Source organism: Salmo salar, chromosome ssa11 (genome assembly GCF_905237065.1).
Source record: "Salmo salar chromosome ssa11, Ssal_v3.1, whole genome shotgun sequence".
Classification (NCBI taxonomy): domain Eukaryota; kingdom Metazoa; phylum Chordata; class Actinopteri; order Salmoniformes; family Salmonidae; genus Salmo; species Salmo salar.
This window is the reverse complement of record NC_059452.1, coordinates 75,874,146-75,896,678: the sequence shown is the minus strand read 5'-3', so window position 1 is coordinate 75,896,678 and position 22,533 is coordinate 75,874,146. Positions and strand designations below refer to the sequence as shown.

The 22,533-nt window shown below is 42.8% G+C and overlaps 1 protein-coding gene across 2 annotated transcripts in view; it reads right to left on the bottom strand.

The window, feature by feature from the left end:
• Positions 1 to 22,533, bottom strand: part of whrna (whirlin a) — a 122,749-nt gene that overhangs the window by 36,102 nt on the left and 64,114 nt on the right. For both annotated transcript variants that reach the window (XM_014128373.2, XM_014128374.2), the window contains exon 4: positions 992 to 1,200. In XM_014128373.2, the coding sequence (XP_013983848.1) occupies positions 992 to 1,200 (209 nt within the window). The remainder of the gene's footprint in view (positions 1 to 991; positions 1,201 to 22,533) is intronic.

Genomic DNA, 22,533 nt, shown 5'->3' with positions numbered 1-22,533 from the left:
AGACAGAGGCAGACACAGGCAGACAGACAGATACAGACAGACAAAGACAAAAGGTATGCTTAGACACCAAGCTGTTCAGAGGTTGTGCTTCATGTGCTTGGGATTAGCTGGGAACTGACATTTCCATATGATTGATGGGTTAAGTAGGGACATTTATATTCCCTTTTTTTCTTCCTCTATTTCTCATGGAACTGCATCGTTCACGTCTGAGTGAAGTTTCTATTTTGTCCTTTTTTACTGTATCTCATTTAACTTTTTCCCGGAATGACACTAAATAACCTGGCACACATAGAAAATCCTTTGAATGGAAATGTATGGAAGTCTTTCAACTGAATTTACGACACATACGTGCCTCATGACATGCACACAGAATAGATCTACAGTACGGGCAGAATAGATAACAGCTACTTGTATCTTTCATCACAACACGAAGAAGTCCAACGTCTTTGTCTTTAGTGAAAGTGATTCTAGTTTATTGTAGCAATCTAAGCAGCCGATAACATAATTCGTTTTTAGACCATGAGAAAATAAACCAACTCAAAGCATGGCCGTTGGGGCCAGTAAAAGGAGAGGACATAATGTAAAATCAAAGACGCAAAAATTGTGCGATGCCCTCTTGAAATGGCACATTAAATCCAGCGCTTGTGCCACCCGGAGATTCCAATTTAATTAGCGAATCCTAGTTTTAAATACTCCCTCCCCCCCATCTCCCTCCACCACTCTCTCTCTCTCTCTCTCTCTCTCTCTATTGTAGCTTATCATCAAAAATCAATTACCCCCTCTGCAATCCCCTCGTCTATATCACACATACCCAAACCTCCATCTCACCCTTCCCTTTCTGTCATCCTGCCATATTTCATCCCCTTCAATCACTCTATACCCACCATAGTCTCCCTATCCCTCCCCTCCCCCCTCTCTTTTACCTGTACAGTCATACAGAGACCCTCTCCCTATGCCTCTCCCCACCCCCCTCCTTCCCCATCTCTCTTACCCGGCCACGCTGCCACTGGCGGAGCTCTCTGCTATCTGGGAGCTAGTGATCCACTTGGTCTCCCCCACCACCGTCCTGGCGTGCGGCAGGCGCCCCACATCCTTCACCGTCATCATCAGGTGGCGCGACGACTTGAGCATGCGCACCGCCTCGTCGTGTGGGATGCCCAGGAAGCTGCGCCCGTTCACCTCCAGGATCTGGTCACCCACCTGCGGGGCGGGGAAGGCATAGAGAGGAAGGGCTGGTGGGTGGACTGGCATGGGCAGACACTGGGTTACAGAAACAGGTCAGAGGTGACACAGTGGGGTTAGAGCGATAGAGTCCAGGTAGAGCACAGACGAGAGTGTTAGATAACAAACAGAGTGGGAGTTAGATTGGTATATTGATCAGTGCTGAACTTCACAGGGAGGTATAGTCCCTTCAGAAAGTATTCACATCACTTGGCTTTTTCCACATTTTGTTGTGTTATAGCCTGAATTTAAAATTGATTATATTTAGATTTTGTGTCAGTGGTCTATACATAGTACCCCATAATGTCAAAGTGGAATTACGTTTTTATAAATTTTTACAAGTTAATTAAAAATTAAAAGCTGTAAGTATTCAATCCCTTTGTTTATGCAAGACTAAATAAGTTCAGTAGGAAAAACCTGCTTAACAAGTCACATAATAAGTTGCATGGACTCGCTCTGTGTGTAATAATAGTGTTTAACATGATTTTTTTATGACTACCTCATCTCTGTACCCCACACACACAATTATCTGTAAGGTTCCTCAGTCGAGCAGTGAATTCCAAACACAGATTCAACCAAAAAGGCCAGAGAGGTTTTCCAATGCCAACCAAAGAATTGGTAGATGGGTAAAAATAAAAAAAGCAGACACTGAATATCCCATTGAGCATGGTGAAGTTATTAATTACAATTTGGATGGTGTATAAATACACCCAGTCACTACAAAGATACAGGCGTCCTTCCTAACTCAGGTGCTGGAGAGGAAGAAAACCTCTCAGGGATTTCCCTATGAGGCCAAAAGTGACTTTTAAACAGTTACAGAGTTTAATGTTTGTTCTCATCCTCCTAGATCTATCCACTGCCTTTGACATTGTGAACCATCAGATCCTCTCAGGGCTGGGCATTTTAGGCTATGCACATTCTTGGAGCGCATCCTACCTGGCAGGCCGCTCCTACCAGGTGACGTGGAGTGGATCTGTGTCTGTACCACGTACACTCACTACTGTTGTCCCCCAGGGCTCGGTTCTAGGTCCTCTCCTCTTCTCTAGGTCACTCGGCTCCGTCATATCCTAACATGGTCTCTCCTATCATTGCTATGAGGATGACACTCAACTTATTTTCTCCTTCCCCCCTTCTGACACCCAGGTGGCGACACGCATCTCTGCGTGACTGGCAGATATCTGAAATTGGATGTCGGCCAACCACCTCAAGCTCAACTTCGACAAGACGGAACTGCTCTTCCTCCCGGTGAAGGCCTGCCCACTCAAAGACCTCTTCGTCACGGTTGACAACTCCACAGTGTCGCCCTCCCAGAGCGCAAAGAAACTTGGCTTGGCCCTGGACAACACCCTGTCGTTCTCTGCAAACATCAAAGAAGTGACCAATTCCTGCAGGTTTATGCTCTACCACATCCGTAAAGTACGACCGTACCTCACACAGGAAGCGGCGCAGGTCCTTATCCAGGCACTTGTCCTTTCCCGTCTGGACTACTGCAACTCGCTGTTGGCTGGGCTCCAGGCTTGTGCCATCAAACCCCTGCAACTTATCTAGAACGCACCAGCCTGGATGGTTTTCAACCTTCCCATGTTCTCTCATGTCAACCCGCTCCTCCACACACTCCACTGGCTTCCAGTTGAAGCTGGCATCCACTACAAGACCATGGTGCTTACCTACGGAACAGCAAGAGGAACTGCCCCCCCTACCTTCAGGCTACGCTCAAACCCTACACCCCAACCCGAGAGCTCCGTTCTGCCACCTCAGGTCTCTTGGCCCTCCCACCCCAGTCCAAGCTTTTCTCTGTACTGAAAGGGAATAGAGCTAAGCACAGGTAAAATCCACTTGTGCTTTCCACCACTAGGAGACAAATTCGCCTTTCAGTAGGAAAATTACTTAAAACACAAGGCCAAATATACACTGGAGTTGCTTACCAAGACGACATCGAATGTTCCTGAGTGGCCTAGTTACAGTTTTGACTTAAATCGGCTTGAGAATCTATGGCAAGACTTGAAAATGGCTGTCTAGCAATGATCAACACCAACTTGACGGAGCTTGAAGAATTTTAAACATAATAATGTGCGAATATTGTACTATCTAGTTGTGCAAAGCTTTTAGAGACTTACCCAGAAAGACTCACAGCAGTAATCGCTGCCAAAGTTGATCTTAACATTGACTCAGGGGTGTGAATATTATGTAAATGAGATTCTGCTTTCACTTTGTCATTATGGGGTGTTGTGTGTAGATGGGGAGGAAATTAAATGAATCCAGTTTGAATTCAGGCTGTAACACAACTAAACGTGGAATAAGTCAAGGGGCATGAACACTTTCTGAAGGCACTGTAGATCCCAGGTAGAGACGTGGAACACAGGGTCAGAGGTATTCTCTGACCCCTGGTGAGACTGTGAGGAGTTTGAGGGTAGAGATTTAGAGGCCACTGAAGACTACTCTGTCTACTGATGTTGATCTCCAGCTGCAAACGGCACCCTATTGTAGTGCCGTTGGGGTTCTGGTCAAACATTGTGCACTATGTAGTGAATAGGGAGCAATTTGGGACACCGCCCATGTCTCTCTGCTCTCCCCCCTGTAGACTCATACATGACCTCTGACCTCACAGGAAGCACTTGGCTGATCTCTGATCATCTACAAGATCATCATATGCATTAAATTATATAGCACTCTGGACTGTGGACTGTATAGATAAATAATATATGCATCCCAAATGAAACCATACTCCCTACAATATAGAGAATATATCATGACGGGAATAGGGTGCCATTTGGGAGGTAGCCCATCTATGCAGCAGTACAATAAGTATAGCGACCCACCACACTAAACAGAGAGCAGACAGACGTGGGTCTTTCTATAAATAACGGGGGCAATGTGTGACATTGAGATAAACACTTCGAAATGGGTTGAAACAGAAAGAAATATTTCTATGCAGTTCCGCATGTGTACTTAGAGGAATGAAATGGAATATATGCAAATTGGCCCATAACTTCACCTATACAACAGCATAGGCTTATGCATCTTTTAAGCAGGGTTCATACAGACATTGGCAAGTCAAATCGAATAACTTTCAGGGATTTTTTATTTTTTTCACGGACCTCAATATTATCCAATTGTATAATTTATATAATTGTACATATTGGGCCTATTATAGAACCCCTCCATCCCTCCCGAAAAGCATGAAAAAGTAGGCTATTACCACTTTAAGAATAATGATTTTTCAGGCCTCGATAGTCAAATGATTATTACATGCTAAAATATGGGAGAATAATGTGGACATTGCCTGACTAAATAGACCAGATGCCAGCATGGCAATTTTTCTGTATCCTACGTGAGCGACGCAGGCACACATAGCATCAACCTCACCATCATTGTTTTTATAGTGAGAAAGTGACCAAAAACCAGGTTCCTTTTTTAATGGAGCATTGAAGAAATTTCTGATTTTCAAGGTAGGCCTATTCCGAGACTTGAATTTCTGAGCTACTTAAAGCCCCTTGTATTGTTTAAAATTGCAGGTGTAACATGGAAACCAAAATGTATTTGTCATGTTATTTCATTACCAGATCATATTGTGAATAAGCCCACTAGGCGATGTAATTGTTTGTCATTATATCCAGAATAATGAATAGGAATAGTGTTGGGTGTGGTGTAATGTGTTGTCATTATATTTATTTATTTTATTAGGCGGCCTACCCCGGCCAAACCCTAACCCGGACAATGCCGGGCCAATTGTGCACTCCCAATCACAGCCGGTTGTGATACAGCCTGGAATCGAACCAGTTAATAGGAATAGCGTTGGGTGTTGCACAATACTCCACACGACACAATATTACTCAGTAGACTCGGTGTCTAATCAGAGCCACAAAAAACATATGTAAACATGAACACATTACTTTCATGCTTTCTCTGTTCAATCTAACGAGACCCTGCTGTAAATCAAGCAGACAACAGATTATCAACAATTCACTAGGGATATTAGATCCAACGTGGACCCAGCCACAAACCGTCTTCACCGGAGTAACGAATGAGACGCCAAAATATTCTGGACATTCCTCACAAACAACTCCCCCCAGCACTTAGCGCATGCAATGCAACAACAGCCTATCACAACAGCTGTTCGTCACTTGGCTGTCATTCTGAAAATGTATGACGATGTGTGAAAATATGTGTGAAAAGAAACAGCTGAACCCCAAATGCACATCCAACGTGTATTATGCACAATTATTGAAGGACCACGTTAACGTCAGTATCGATGTAGGTTTTATGTATCAAGGTAAGGTGGCTCCTTCGGTTAGAAGCATTTGATTTCTCAATCGCATTATTTTATTTTGGACTTGTGTGCCCATGAAAACTGTTTCACCCCGTAACATAAGGAGACACAAAATATTACGTAGTTATACTGCATTTCTGAGATCTCTAGACAAAAAACTGTCCGACAGCAAGATCCAGGATTCTTAAAGGATTCAAGTTCAATGTCTAATTTAACTGATTAATGCTTAATATATGATTAACGATAACTTACACTGCCATAAATACAAGGACAGAAAAGTAATGCTTTATGTCACACGATTTTGGACAAATCCTTCAAAACACCAACCATGATAAAGGGTTAAACATACACTAGATATACAAAAGTATGTGGACACCCCTTCAAGTTAGTGGATTCGGCTACTTAAGCCACACCCATTGCTGACAGGTGTATAAAATCGAGCACACATCCATGCAATCCCCATAGACAAACATTGGCAGTAGAATGGCCTTACTGAAGAGCTCAGTGACTTTTAACGTAGCACTGTCATAGGATGCCACCTTTCAAGCAAGTCAGTTTGTCAAATTTCTGCCCTGCTAGAGCTGCACCAGTCAACTGTGAGTGCTCTTATTGTGAAGTGGAAACGTCTAGGAGCAACAACGGCTCAGCAGCGAAGTGCTAGGCCACACAAGCTCACAGAACGGGACCGCCGAGTGCTGAAGCGTGTAGAGCGTAAAAATTGTCTGTCCTCGAGTACAACACTCGTCGGGAGCTTCCTGAAATGGGTTTACATAGCCGAGCAGCCGCACACAAGCCTAAGATCACCATGCGCAATGCCAAGCGTCGGCTGGAGTGGTGTAAAGCTCACCGCCATTGGACTCTGTAGCAGTGAAAACGCATTCTTTGGAGTGATGAATCACGCTTCACCATCTGGCAGTCCGACGGACTAATCTGGTTTTGGTGGATGCCAGGAGGACATTAACTGCCCCAATGCATAGTGCCAACTGTAAAGTTTGGTGCAGGAGGAATAATGGTGTGGGGCTGTTTTTCATGGTTTGAGCTAGGCCACTTAGTTCCAGTGGAGGGTAATCTTAACACTACAGCATATAATGACATTCTAGAGGATTCTGTGCTTTCAACTTTGTGGCAACAGTTTGGTGAAGGCCCTTTCCTGTTTCAGCATGACTATGCCCCCGTGCACAAAGCGAGGTTCATACAGAAATGGTTTGTCGAGATCGGTGTGGAAGAACTTGACTGGCCTGCACAGAACCCTGACTGATCCCGTAGAGGTTAACAGCTTCTACCTCCAAGCCATAAGAATCCTGAACATCTAATCAAAGGGCTACCCAGACCCCTCTTTTACGCTGCTGCTACTCTCTGTTTATTATCTATGCATAGTCACTTTAACTCTACCTACATGTACATATTACTTCAATTACTTCGACTAACCTGGTGCCCCGCACATTGACTCGGTACCGGTACCCCCTGTATATAGCCTCGCTGCTGTTATTTTACTGCTGCTCTTTAATTATTTGTTACTTTTATTTTCTATTTTCTATTTATCTATTTTTTACTTAACACTTATTTTTATTTCTTTTCTTAACTTCTTAAAGCATTGGTCTGTTAAGGGCTTGTAAGTAAGCATTTCACTGTAAGGTCTACACCTGCTGTATTCAGCACATGTGACAATTAAAATAGATTTTTAAACCTGGAATACACTACAATTTGCATTGCCTACTGCGCAGGAAAATTCTCTATGACAACGGAGTTATCAAATGAAAATAGTACACCTGTAGAGTAGGAGTGCTGACTATTCATCAGGTTTGCCTTTTAGATCACAATGGAAAGTTTACATGTTCAAATCAGTTCACGGGAATTCGGATGGGAGTGAAGTGTACTGATGTGCTGTGACATGCATGGTTTGATCGTACAGTTGGTTGGTTGTTCTGCTGACAGGTCACTGAACACACACAGCTACAGAATTAACTCTCAGTCTCCTTCCACGTTAGCGCATTCGTTCAGCATTTAGAGTTTCATTTTGTGTTTGCCATTTAAACATTGTTTCCCATATGGCAGCTGTTCTTACATGTGTTGAAATATTTTATTTCACTCTGCTCAGTCATCCATATCTCACCATCGATAACTTCAACAGCCCCTCAGTCAAATCACTGCAGACACTGTGCTTGTGTGTGAAAAAATATATCTAGTGACTGGTGTTCAGTGACTGGTGTTAAGACAATACACTGAGTGTACAAAACATTAAGAACACCCGCTCTTTCCATGACATAGCAGACCGGGTGAGTCCAGGTGAAAGCTATGATCCCTTATTGATGTCACTTGTTAAATCCACTTCAGTCAGTGTAGATGAAGGGGAGGAGACATGTTAAAGAAGGAGTTTTAAGCCTTAAGACAATTGAGACATGGATTGTGTATGTGTGCCATTCAGAGGGCGAATGGGCAAAACAATCAATTTAAGTGCCTTTGAACGGGGTATGGTACTAGGTGCCAGGTACACCGGTTTGTGTCAAGAACTCCAACGCTGCTGGGTTTTCCCACACTCAATAGTTTCCCATGTATCAAGAACGGTCCACCACCCAAAGGACATCCAGCCAACTTGACACCACTATGGGAAGCATTGGAGTCAACATGGGCCAGCATCCCTGTAGAATGCTTTCAACACCTTGTAGAGTCCATACCCTGACGAACTGAGGATGTTCTGAAGGCAAAAGGGAGGCATGGAACTCAATATCAGGTACGTGTTCCTAATGTTTGGTAGACTCTCTCTCCCTCTCTCCCCCTCTCTCGCTCTCCCTCTCGCTCTCTCGCTCTCTCTCCCTCCGTCAGTCCCTACCTCCCCCTGTAATCAGAGCATAGAGAAGAGTCTCTGAATAAGCCTGAGTCACCACAGAGACGTCACCTGAATGTGATGGTGCTGCTGCGCTGACGCCACTCTTCCTGCTCTCTCTATCACCCTCCAGCTCACCCTCCATCTCACCCTCCTTCACACTATACATTCATTTGGGGGCTCAGAGAAGCTGGCATGGGAAGTAAGTACTGCTTTGTACACACACACACACACACACACACACACACACACACACACACACACACACACACACACACACACACACACACACACACACACACACACACACACACACACACACACACACACACACACACACAGATCAATGCACTGCGTCAGATCAGAGCGTGGCCAAGCCGCCAGGGAGCATCCTGGGTAATTAACCAGCAGCAGAAATGCTGGGCCAATGATAATGACATTTACAAACAAAAGGCCAATCAATGTGGAGATGAATAATAAGTGACTGTGTTTTCTGGGAATACGACTCAGGCCACAGATGAGTACAACTGGATCGATGGCCATTAAACACGGCCCATTGTTTTCCCCACACACACCTCTCTATCACAAGTCTCACATTGCCATCGATTCCTCCTCTCTCCATGTCCTTCCTGTTGTCTCTCTTTTCTGTCTCGCTTTCTCAGCTTGTGTGCCAAAAGCTCCACAAGGAAGCAACAACAACTCCCTCCCTCACTAGAACGACAACCAGAGAAACAGTCAGAGGAAGGAAGCCTGTTAAGCAATTGGGCTACTGCAGTGGTGGCTGGTAGGGTGGAGATATAGGAGGATGGGCTTGTTGCAATGGCTGGAATGGACTGAATGGAAAGCTATCAACAACATACTGTTCCATTCATTCCTTTCAAGCTATGACAGCTTTTCGTCCTATATCTCCACCCACCAACCACCACTGTACTACGGGTATACCACTGTGGCACTGTGACCAATACACAGACCGTATGAAATAAAGATCATGATTTTGATGAAGTCTGCATGTTAAGTGAATCAGATGAGAGAGTGAGAGCTGAAAGCTGACCAGAGCTGATCTCACAGCAGTAGGAAAAGGTTAAAGAGCCCTCATCTCAGGAGAGGAGAGCTGTGGAGAGCTGAACAGGCATCCCATTAAACCCCCTTTGAAGTGTCTTTCTTCCCTGACAATGTGTCTCTGTCCCAAAATGGCACCCTATTCCCTATATAGTCCACTAGTTTTGACCAGGGTCCACAGCGCTACGGTCAAAAGTAGTGCACTATGGTGTGAATAGTGAGCCATTTGGGACGCACCCTGTATCTGTTTGATCTGGCCCACTGTCATGAATCCCGTTGACATTACAGTAGGGGGAAGATGACTTTACTGTGAGATGGGAGAGGGGGGTGGGAAGATATAAGAGTCCAGTCATCTCTATACAGCCATACACTCATCTTTTGGAATGACGTGTCTTTCACTTCGTTGTCCCTGTCTGAGCCTCATTGTTGTTCTCTTTTTTTATGCCCATTCTCGTTTTTTTTGTTGTCTCCTTAACTGTCTCTCTCTCTCTCATTGCCTTTCTCTGCTCTTTCTCCCTCTCTCTCCTAGAGTGCAAGGATCCATGCTGTGACGGAGCAGCATTTGGCATTTGACCACCCTCCGCTGTTCTCTACACTGGGGCACCCCTGACATTTCTCTCATGTTCTGTTCTCCAGTGAAGAAAAGAGGAGAACTGGGGAGAGATTGGATATTGACTGGCGCCATGCCCCTCTGTCCAACTCTCTGCTCTGTGAAATGTAGCATTTTTACATTTACATTTTAGTCATTTAGCAGACGTTCTTATCCAGAGCGACTTACAGTAGTGAATGCATACATTTCATACATTTTTTTTCTCCGTACTGGTCCCCCGTGGGAATCGAACCCACAACCCTGGCGTTGCAAACACCATGCTCTACCAACTAACCGGGATTCCCTAAGTGAAGGAATGCAGCTGGGGGTTTGGGAATATGGGGAAGTGTATGTTTGTGTCAAAAAGAGGGATAGAGGAATGTCTGGCGAGCTGGATCCCTATTCTCTTTATAGTGCACTACAGTACTTTGTTGGTGTTAAACAAAGGCTGTTGTCTTCTTTACATCTCTCTATTTCTCTCTCTCTGTCCCCCTGTCTCACAACATCTCCCCCTCTCTCTCTCCCTCTGTCCCATTCTCACTACATCTCCCCCTCTCTTTCTCTTCCTCTGTCCCCCTGTCTCACCACATCTCCCCCTCTCTTTCTCTTCCTCTGTCCCCCTGTCTCACCACATCTCCCCCTCTCTTTCTCTTCCTCTGTCCCCCTGTCTCACCACATCTCCCCCTCTCTTTCTCTTCCTCTGTCCCCTTGTCTCACCACATCTCCCCCTCTCTTTCTCTCTCTTTCTGTCCCAGTCTCTCTACATCTCCCCCTCTCTTTCTCTTCCTCTGTCCCCTTGTCTCACCACATCTCCCCCTCTCTTTCTCTCCCTCTGTCCCAGTCTCACCACATCTCCCCCTCTCTTTCTCTCCCTCTGTCCCAGTCTCTCTACATCTCCCCCTCTCTTTCTCTTCCTCTGTCCCCCTGTCTCACCACATCTCCCCCTCTCTTTCTCTTCCTCTGTCCCCCTGTCTCACCACATCTCCCCCTCTCTTTCTCTTCCTCTGTCCCCTTGTCTCACCACATCTCCCCCTCTCTTTCTCTCCCTCTGTCCCAGTCTCTCTACATCTCCCCCTCTCTTTCTCTTCCTCTGTCCCCTTGTCTCACCACATCTCCCCCTCTCTTTCTCTTCCTCTGTCCCAGTCTCACCACATCTCCCCCTCTCTTTCTCTCCCTCTGTCCCAGTCTCACTACATCTCCCCCTCTCTCTTTCTCTCTCTCTGTCCCCCAGTCTCACTACATCTCCCCCTCTCTCTTTCTTTACATTCTATCTCTCTCTGCTATAGTCTACAAGTGACCCTTCTCATTCTGTAATTTCATTCTATATTTTCACCCACTGACAGGCTCTTGCTGTCTGAACTGCCCCCACAGCATCTTAATGAGCCCCCAGATCCTCTAACTGCATCCCATCATCTCACTGAGATTAATTGACATGGTGTAAAAGCATAATATGGTAAACCTCACGTATCCACATACCACATCACACTGGCTAAAAAATGTGGGTTCCTCAAAGGTTCTTTGGGAAGGGTGATGGTTATGTGGAACTATAATGACTCAAGTAACGCTTTGAGTTGTTCAATGGTTCTTTACAGTTCACAAAAGTTTGCTCTTTTAGTGATAACTAAAATGTAGGGGAGGCGGCTCAATAGAATATTTTGGCCGTGGTTTGCTCACAACTCTTTTTGTGCAACAGTGAGTGAGAGTGTCGTTCCAATTGATCTAATGTGTTGTGTTATGCCATTACATATTACTGTATATATGACTATACATGTATGGAACATGTATGGAATTATAACAACATAATATGGCTGACCGGAATACAAAACCCTGTATGGTTCTCTTCCTCTGTCCCAGTCTCACTACATCTCCCCCTCTCTTTCTCTCCCTCTGTCCCCCTGTCTCACTACATCTCCCCCTCTCTTTCTCTTCCTCTGTCCCAGTCTCACTACATCTCCCCCTCTCTCTTTCTCTCCTTCTGTCCCCCGTCTCACTACATCTCCCCCTCTCTCTTTCTCTCTCTCTGTCCCCCGTCTCACTACATCTCCCCCTCTCACTTTCTCTCTCTCTGTCCCCCGTCTCACTACATCTCCCCCTCTCTCTTTCTCTCTCTTTGTCCATGTCTGACTACATCTCCCCCTCTCTCTTTCTCTCTCTTTGTCCCTGTCTCACTACATCTCCACCTCTCTCTTTCTCTCTCTTTGTCCCTGTCTCACTACATCTCCCCCTCTCACTTTCTCTCTCTTTGTCCCTGTCTCACTACATCTCCCCCTCTCACTTTCTCTCTCTTTGTCCATGTCTCACTACATCTCCCCCTCTCTCTTTCTTTCTCTTTGTCCATGTCTCACTACATCTCCCCCTCTCTCTTTCTCTCTCTTTGTCCCCCTGTCTCACTACATCTCCCCCTCTCTCTTTCTCTCCCTCTGTTCCCCGTCTCACTACATCTCCCCCTCTCACTTTCTCTGTCCTCCGTCTCACTACATCTCCCCCTCGCGATCTACAAAGAACCTTCCAGATTGAGAAAGGTTCTATAAAGAACCATAAAAAGGCTTCTATATAGCCCCAAAAAGGGTTGTAACAATAGTGGAACCCTTTTTTTGGTGCTATATGGAACCTTTGTTAATGGTTCTTATGAAATGATTCTTTATAGCACCATACAGGTTCCATTTAGAACCTTATGAGCTTGGTTCTTTATTGAATCTTCAAAAAAAGGGTTCTATAGTATATGGCACCAAAAAGGGTTCCGCTATGGTTACAAGCCAAAGAACCCCTATCTGGTACTATTTAGAACCATTCTTTTTTTGTGTGTTCAGGAGTGAGCATATTTTTTTCACGATTTTGTCTCAAGTTCTCTCTTCAGCTACTCCTCGTCTCAAGGTCCTTTCTGTATCAACATTTTTTTGTTGACACTTTTGAATGACTGGCATGACACTAAATATCTCTGATAAGAATCTTGACAGGTCTCAGCACAGAGGATCCTCTGTAAGGGACCATAACGTGGAGAAGAGTGATCCAGCATTCGAGGGAACAGTAAAGGCTGACTTTGTCATTGAAAGCCCGGCAACTCTGTGCAGTTTATCAAAGGCAATTTCATTTTAGCAGTCCGGATCAAAACGCCTACAACATTCATCACGCAAATGACGTTCTATTCATAATTACACACTTAATAATTTGACACAATAAAACCCTTTCATAAACCACGTTTCCATCCACAGTTACGTGAGTAAAGTCATACCATGTATACAAAAAATCATGACAGCTGTGATCAAAACAATTTTATAAACGCTGACAGATCATTTCTTCGTTCGACATGGTGGGATCTTATGTCGGTACAATTAATTATGCAAGAAATGACAGTAAAAACGTCTTTATGCGCAAATATTGATATAATAACCATCACATGGAAGTAAAGTTGGAGTCATGCGATGACATGGTGTGTGGTCCTCCCACTACGACTCGGGAAACAATCCAGTTCATTAAGCTACAGATGAAATACATTATGAACTTCACTGTGTGGTGAAAGTGCACTGTGATGAGCTTGATGCTCCTTTCCAATAGATATCGAGGGTCTTATTCTGGTGACATGATGATCGATGCTTGGTTGCTGTTTTGACAAATAAAAACATTCTTATCCATAATCTCATCATGTAGACTACCCTACCTGCAGAGAGCACATGTCAAGATAAGAGTAGGCACATTTTCTATTTAAAATGGGAATTTCATTTTTTTGTGACAAAACTATCGGTGGAGTTGAACATGAAATGGAAACACATTGAACATTTTATTCAGTACACTACGTCATCATTCACTGATTTTATCTTCAACAAGTCAGTTTGGTGGAAACACCACTGGTGGTAAAATGTGCATGTTTTCTTTATGCAGATTGTAAAATATTTGCATTAAAAATGTTGCCATTTAGATGGAAATCTATCTATAGCCTTAAAATAGCATTTCCAATAGCTAGGTTTCCATCCAATTGGTGACAGATGTTCATAGGAATAATCTAGAATCTGCATAAAGAAAATATGCGCATTTTACCACCAGTGGTGTGTTTCCACCAAATTGACTTTTTGAGGATAAAATCAGTGCGTGATGAGGTAGTGCACACAAAATGTACTTTTTCGCTTAAATGTTCACGTACCGAATACAAATCTGAAGTTCAATGTTTCCAATCGTATTTTCAACTCTACTGTTGCTTTAAATAGCAAACATGCCTACTCTGTGTAATGAATACTCAAGGAGAAAAACGTGCCTACTCTGTGTAATGAATACTCAGGGAGAAAAACGTGCCTACTCTGTGTAATGAATACTCAGGGAGAAAAACGTGCTACTCTGTGTAATGAATACTCAGGGAGAAAAACGTGCCTACTCTGTGTAATGAATACTCAGGGAGAAAAAAACGTGCCTACTCTGTGTAATGAATGTTCAGGGAGAAAAACGTGCCTACTCTGTGTAATGAATACTCAGGGAGAAAAATGTGCCTACTCTGTGTAATGAATACTCAGGGAGAAAAAACGTGCCTACTCTGTGTAATGAATACTCAGGGAGAAAAACGTGCCTACTCTGTGTAATGAACACTCAGGGAGAAAAAACGTGCCTACTCTGTGTAATGAATACTCAGGGAGAAAAACGTGCCTACTCTGTGTAATGAATACTCAGGGAGAAAAAACATGCCTACTCTGTGTAATGAATGTTCAGGGAGAAAAACGTGTAGATTCACGCGCAGAGTGCGGCAGGTGTTTATTTCGCCTTCACAGAAGGCAGGAATCGTGGTCACAGGCAGGCAATGGTCATACACAGGTAGGCAAACAGGCAGGTGAATCAAAACTAGGACTGAAGGCTATAACTGGTTCTCACAAACGAGCTAGGAAAAGGCTTAGTAGAGTCTAAACCAACAATACCTCACAAAGGCACAAACAGAATGAACTGAACTAAATAAGGAGCTGATGAGACCAGGTGAGTAACTAACACAGGTGAAATCAATGAACAAAAATGAAAGACAGGGCTACGTTCAAGAACACAACGAAACAGAACACAAGGTTGACTAACTAAGAAAATAAATACAGAACCTTACACTCTGGTCTTGGCATGTGCGCTCTAACCAATATCTCGCCGATACAGTGCGGGTAGGCTGTGCAGGTATAGTCTAAATGATGAGGTTATTATGGATAACAGCGAGAATATGTGTATTTGTCAAACGGCAATCAAGCATCGATCATCATGTCACCAGAATAAGACCCTCAATATTTATTGGAAAGGAGCATCAAAATCACAGTGCACTTTCACCACCCTGTGATGTTCATTATAACTTATTATCATCACGTTATTCCAAGTTTACTTCGATACGATGGTTATTATATCAATATTTGGCGTTTCCACCGCTATTTCTTGCATAATTCATTTGACGGACACAAAAAGATCCCACTATGTCGAAAAGAACAAATGATCTGTCAGCAATTAGAAAATTGAACCGAAACTTGACTATACTCGGACAAAAGCTGAGGATGAAAACGTGGTTAATCACTCAGCTCACAATAGACTGTCAGCAGAACATTCATTCAATGGAAAACAAATATGGTGATATGGTATCATTTACAATCCATCCCCTACTTACTAGTTCTCACAATGCTCTATGCAAAACACAGCGAAAAGAACTGGCTTTTTATGAAAGACAATTCACTGGTATTCTTATGTAGCCTACAATTAGCAATGTTTTCCTTTGTAATGTCTTTATTCTTTTGGAACGCCTGTGAGCGTAATGTTTACTGTTCATTTTTATTGTTTATTTCACGTCTGTGTATTATCTACTTCACTTGCTTAAAGTCCCTTGAATTGAATTGATTAAAGAGAGTGAGTCCCCACCAAAGTATATCAGATTTTGAGACATGACATGTAGTATTTTCATATTTTAGTACACGCTGTTCATATTAATGCAACGTTCCTGTTCTTTTCCCAAGATTTCGGACAAAAACAAGCGCATCTCTGTGAAATGTCAATGGATCACTGAGCTTACCATAAGCTTTTCTCCCCCAAAGCCTTTTATATTTAATTCAGTTCGTGGCCTGCTAATTTTGCTATATGCGACCTGTGGAAACGACTTGGAAGACGACAACTACAAAATGTCAAATCTTGGACACATTAAATATGGTGGCATTGTATTATTTTTCAATCCATCCCCTACTTACTAGTTCTCACAATGCTCTATGCAAAACACGGCGAAAAGAACTGGCTCCCTTTGAGCTTTTTATGAAAGACAATTCACTGGTATTTCCTGTGTAGCCTACAATTAACAGTATTTTCCTTGATTGGGCCATTGAGGAGATTTAAAAGTGAGTCCCCACCAAAGTAAAGCAGATGGCATGTACTACTGCATGGTCTCCTGTCTGGCCCCCTAGCACCTGAGCAGGTGTGTCTGGGTAAAGCTATAATGGTTATTTACTCCCATCCTGAGAGCACCCTGGTGGCCCTGAGATTAGATGATGAAACCCAGGTGTCCATCGAGTCTACTATCAGCTGGGCCTGGGCTTTGATCTACGGGCCTTCAGGCTGCAATGATCTGTTTCTCTCTATAGTGGCTGTGTGTGTGTGTGTGTGTGTGTGTGTGTGTGTGTGTGTGTGTGTGTGTGTGTGTGTGTGTGTGTGTGTGCGCTTTTGTATTGGATGTAGCCTACATGATCAGAGACATGGATTTCCAAGTGTTTTTTCCCTACTAGCAAAAAGTTATTTGTCCATGACCAGATATACAATAGTAATATATCCATTATGAGTCATCATAGTAAAGTGTGTTCTATACCTCCAATCAGATCATCCATTCTCTATTTCACTGTGGAGGTTCTGCCTAGCTACAGTCCAAATGTACTATTGGACCACAGCGGTAGGTCACTGGTATTTTACATGCGTACTTCATATGCAATTTGTCAGTGTGTGTTTGTGTGTGTGTGTGTGTGTGTGTGTGTGTGTGTGTGTGTGTGTGTGTGTGTGTGTGTGTGTGAGTGTGTGTGTGTGTGTGTGTGTGTGCACGTGTTTATGTAAACATGTGTTTATGTGCATAATCTTGCATTTAAAGCAGTGTGTGTGTGTGTGTGTGTGTGTGTGTGTGTGTGTGTGTGTGTGTGTGTGTGTGTGTGTGTGTGTGTGTGTGTGTGTGTGTGTGTGTGTGTGTGTGTGTGTGTGTGTGAGAGAATCAGCCTTTCCAACAGAGGAACAGAGCACTGGGCAGGAATCTCAATCTGAGGCTTACAGGAGCAATCTAACCTGAGATAGAACGACAGTTCTTTGATAATGTAGGACTCCAACAGTAGAGACAGCCACGGCGCTGCATTGAAAACTACAACCAAACACCATTCACCCCAAATATTCATATATCAAATCCAGACAATGAACTGTATGACGCATTTCTTCACAGGCAACAACCAAAACAGGCCATTTAACTAGATACAAAGTACATAGAGCAGTAACTTTTCATTCATAGCATCAATGCTGTGTGTATGTCTTTATCTATGTACAGTATATGTCTTATTTTACGCTGCACAAGAATTGCCCTTCGAGACAATAAAGATGTAATGAATTAAATTGAATAAATGCACTGCCATTTTCAAATCACTAGCTACAGTACATACAAAGGAGATCACTACTACAAAGAAGACAAAGTAGATTCAACGAAGTCTGACTCAATGCAAACCAGTAAATGAAACCTTTCCTTAGAAGAATCATACAAAGAATGCTATAGACTTCCACAGAGGCCATTGAAGTGGTACTATAGTGTAACTAAAACCGAGTGTGGAGTCGGACTGACAGGCAGGTTGAACACCCTGATTTGTTTTCCGCTCTTTCAGCATAACCCTCTATTATCACGATAGATGGAAAACTGCCCAAAAACCAAATAGAAAATGTGTTCCTTAATCCATCTAAATGTAAAGCACTGTGTGCAAGAGAGAGCAAGAGCCCCGTTGGAACCATTTAGTTTGTCGACCGGAGCATTATCACCAGCTGTAATCAATCACTCTTGTTCAAGTGTGACTAAAAAACAACACGTGAGTACAATTTCTCGTATGTAGTCCCCTCTTCAGGTGGTGTTAGTAGTCAATTGACCTCGCCGTCCATAACAGTTTGTCTGTATGGTGTCCATATTAGGACAGACTCGGTCTGAGTAGGAGTTGTCTCATCCGTACCTCTGACACTCTCTCCCCACTGTGCATGTGTTATTGTGTTGACACAGTGTGACCTTTCTCAAGACATTCAATTCAATTAGACTGAAGCCGCCAGGTGTCATTAAAAGGGCAGACGACTGTTAGTAGCCTTTTCCAAAGCGGAGAAGACCAAGACCCATCCTGTGTCCCAAATGCCACCATATGCCCTATTTAGTGCACTACTTTTGACCAGGACCAATAGGGAATGTATAGGGCAGGGGAAGACAACCCTATCCCTAGTGCTGGAGTTACTGCAGGATTTTGGTACTAGGTACCACACCTGACCAACTGAGCTAATTGATCCGTTTCGGTGATTGCCTAAATTCAACACACCTAGTCTTCCAGGTCGGTTAAATCTAAAACATGAAGTGCCTGCCGGCCCTCCAGGAACAGGAATAGGGTGCTATTTGGGATACAGACCCACAGGCTTCTTTGATGGGGAAAAGCCTGTCCCCATGTAGAGCTCACTAACCTGGCTGTGGAGGTCAGGACTCAGACCTATCATTCCCTTCCATTATTTTCTATGCAGGACCAACATAGCTGTTAAACGCACCCCAGCACTTTATAACAACACTTTGGCAAGGCAGAGAGAGAGAGAGAGAGATCCATCAACCCAATGCTAGATGAATACCTTCACAAAGTACCTGTACAGACATCTCCCCCTGGTTAATATGACTACTAGCAGCAGGACTTTCATCCCCCCCAACATACACTATAATCGGCTGTGATTGGATAGTATCCCTCCCCACAGAGATCTGCTGCTCAGACGTCTTTAGGTGGACATCTGGACTGATAAGAGTTCATGGCTTTGTGCTGTGCATCATCATAATGTAGGTTATTGCAGAAAACTCTCATTGGCACATAAATTGACTGGGTGCACTCTTGGCAAATTCACTTCCCTTCAGAAACCCTATTCATTTTTTGGGGTTTGGATGCAGTCTGTACAATTGGGAAACTCACTACCCAGCAAGCACATAACGTTGTGAGACACGTTGCATACAACCTTCCCACAACTTTCTGGGAATGGTGCAGGATAGTTGCTTGGCTTTGGAACATTCTCAGCACATTAAAGGAACTTGACAGAATTTTTTTTTAATCTTCTTGGTATTTCATTACTTTAATAGAACTTTTCCTAAAAGTTCAAACATAGTTACTTTAAATTTCAATGTTGGTAATGTTCTAGGAATGTTCTTCATCTGGTTCAACATTAGGAATGTTTTCAAATTGTTTAGAGAACGTTAAGAAACAAAGTTCTTCTGTGGAAATGTCAGTACTCCATTATAACGTTTCCTACAGGATTTCCTCAACAATTTGAGAACATGACTTTAAATAGAACCATGTAGAAACATGTGGGAACTGTTATGCTGAAATATTGATATTCCCACTGAAGAACATTATTTCTTAATCATTCTCTGAACTATTTGAAAACATATTTAAAGTGATGTTCTTTAATTGTTTAGAGAACTTTAAGAAACAACAATCTTCTGTGGGAATGTCAGTACTTCCACAGAACATTCCACACAATGATGTACAATGCATTCGGAAAGTATTCAGACCCCTTCACTTTTTCCACATTTTGTTACGTTACAGCCTTATTCTAAAATTGATTAAATCATTTTTTTCCCCTCATTAATCTACACACAATACCCCATAATAAAAAATAATTACAAAAAAAAAAATAATAATGTGTGTAGGAGGAAAGGAATGTATGAATACATTTTAGAATAAGGTTGTAACGTAACAAAATGTGAAAAAGGGAAGGGGTCTGAATATTTTATATACAGTGCCTTCGGAAAGTATTTAGACCCCTTGACTTTACTCACATCTTGTGACGTTACTGCCTTATTCTAAAAAGGATTAAATAAAACTATTTCCTCAGCAATCTACTCGCAATACCACATAATGACAACATGAAAATAGGTTTTTAGAAATGTTTACAAATTTATTAAAAACAAAAAATAGAAATACCTTGTTTACCTATACGCATTCAGACTCTCTGCTATGAGACTCGAAATTGAGCTCAGGTGCATCCTGTTTCCATTTATCATCCTTGAGATGCTTCTAGAACTTGAATGGAGTCCACCTGTGGTCAATTTAATTGATTGGACATGATTTGGAAAGGCACACACCTGTCTATATAAGGTCCCACAGTTGACAGTGCATATCAGAAAAAAAACCAAGCCATGAGGTCGAAGTAATTGTCCGTAGAGCTGTCTGCAGCATTGAAGGTCCCCAAGAATACAACACCTTCCATCATTCTTAAATGGAAGAAGTTTGGAACCACCAAGACTGAGTAATCGGGGGAGAAGGGCCTTGGTCAGAGTGGCCAAGAACCAGATGGTCACTCTGACAGAGCTCCAAAGTTTCTCTGTGGAGATGGGAGAACCTTACAGAAGGACAACGATCTCTGTAGCACTCCACCAATTAGGCCTTAATGATAGAGTGGCCAGACGGAAGCAACTCCTCAGTAAAAGGAACATGACAGCTCGATTGGAGTTTGGCAAAAGGCACCTAAAGATTCTTAGACCATGAGCAACAAGATTATCTGGTTTGATGTAACCAAGATAGAACTCTTTGGCCTGAATACCAAGCTTCACAACTGAAAGAAACCTGGTACCATCCCTACAGTGAAGTATGGTGGTGGCAGCATCATGGTGTGGGGATGTTTTTCAGTGGCAGGGACTGGGAGACTAGTCAGGATCAAGGCAAAGATGAATGGAGCAAAGTACAGAAAGATCTTTGATGAAAAACTGCTCCAGAGAGCTCAGGACCTCAGACTGGGGCGAAGGTTCACCTTCCAACAGGACAACAACCCTAAGCACATAGCCAAGACAATGCAGGAGTGGCTTCGGGACAAGTCTATGAATGTCCTTGAGTGGCCCAGCCAGAGCCTGGACTTGAACCCGATCAAACACCTCTGGAGAGACCTGAAAATAGCTGTGAGCAACGCTCCCCACCCAAACTGACAGAGCTTGAGAGGATCTGCAGAGAAAAATGGGAGAAACTCCCCAAATACAGGTGTGCCAAGCTTGTAGCGTCATCATGCAAGGAGTCCTACAGGTTTGTAGGCCTCCTTGTTCGCACACACTTTTTCAGTTCTGCCCACAAATTTTCTATAGGATTGAGGTCAGGGCTTTGTGATGCCCACTCCAATACCTTGACTTTGTTGTCCTTAAGCCATTTTGCCACAAGGCCAAAAAGATCATCAAAGACAACAACCACCCGAGCCACTGCCTGTTCACACCGTTATCATCCAGAAGGCGAGGTGAGTACAGGTGCGTCAAAGCTGGGACCGAGAGACTGAAAAACAGCTTCTATCTCAAGGCCATCAGACTGTTAAACAGCCATCACTAGCACATTAGAGGCTGCTGCCCTATATACATAGACTTGAATCACTGGCCACTTTAAGGAATGGAACACTAGTCACTTTAATAATGTTTACATATCTTGAATTACTCATCTCATATGTATATACTGTATTCTATACTATTCTACGGTATCTTAGTCACTTTAATAATGTTTATATATCTGCCATTACTCATATGTATATACTGTTTTCTATACTATTCTACGGTATCTCAGTCACTTTAATAATGTTTACATATCTGGCATTACTCATATGTATATACTGTATTCTATACTATTCTACGGTATCTTAGTCACTTTAATAATGTTTACATATCTGGCATTACTCATATGTATATACTGTATTCTATACTATTCTACGGTATCTTAGTCACTTTAATAATGTTTACATATCTGGCATTACTCATATGTATATACTGTATTCTATACTATTCTACGGTATCTCAGTCACTTTAATAATGTTTACATATCTGGCATTACTCATATGTATATACTGTTTTCTATACTATTCTACGGTATCTTATTCACCTAATAATGCTTACATATCTTGCATTACTCATCTCATAAATATGTACTCTATTCTATACTATTCTACTGTATCTTAGTCCGTTCCGCTCTGACATCGCTCGTCCATAAGTCTTAATTCATTCCTATTTAGATTTGTATTGGGTATATGTTCTGTAATTTGTTAGATATTACTGCACTGTTGGAGCTAGAAGCACAAGCATTTCGCTACACCCGCAATAACATCTGCTAATCACATGCATGTGACCAATATAATTTGATTTGATTATTGTGTGTAGATTGATGAGGGGAAAAAACTATTTAATCCATTTTAGAATAAGGCTGTAACATAACAAAATGTGTAAAAGTCAAGGGGTCTGATGCTATGTACTGTCCATTGAAAGGCTTTGAAGCCACCGGTCGGCCATATTGGCACTCCCCAATAGGAGCAGTCCTTCATAGGAATTAATGTTATTCTACACTATTTCAATTTAATGTTTCAAGGACAAAATAA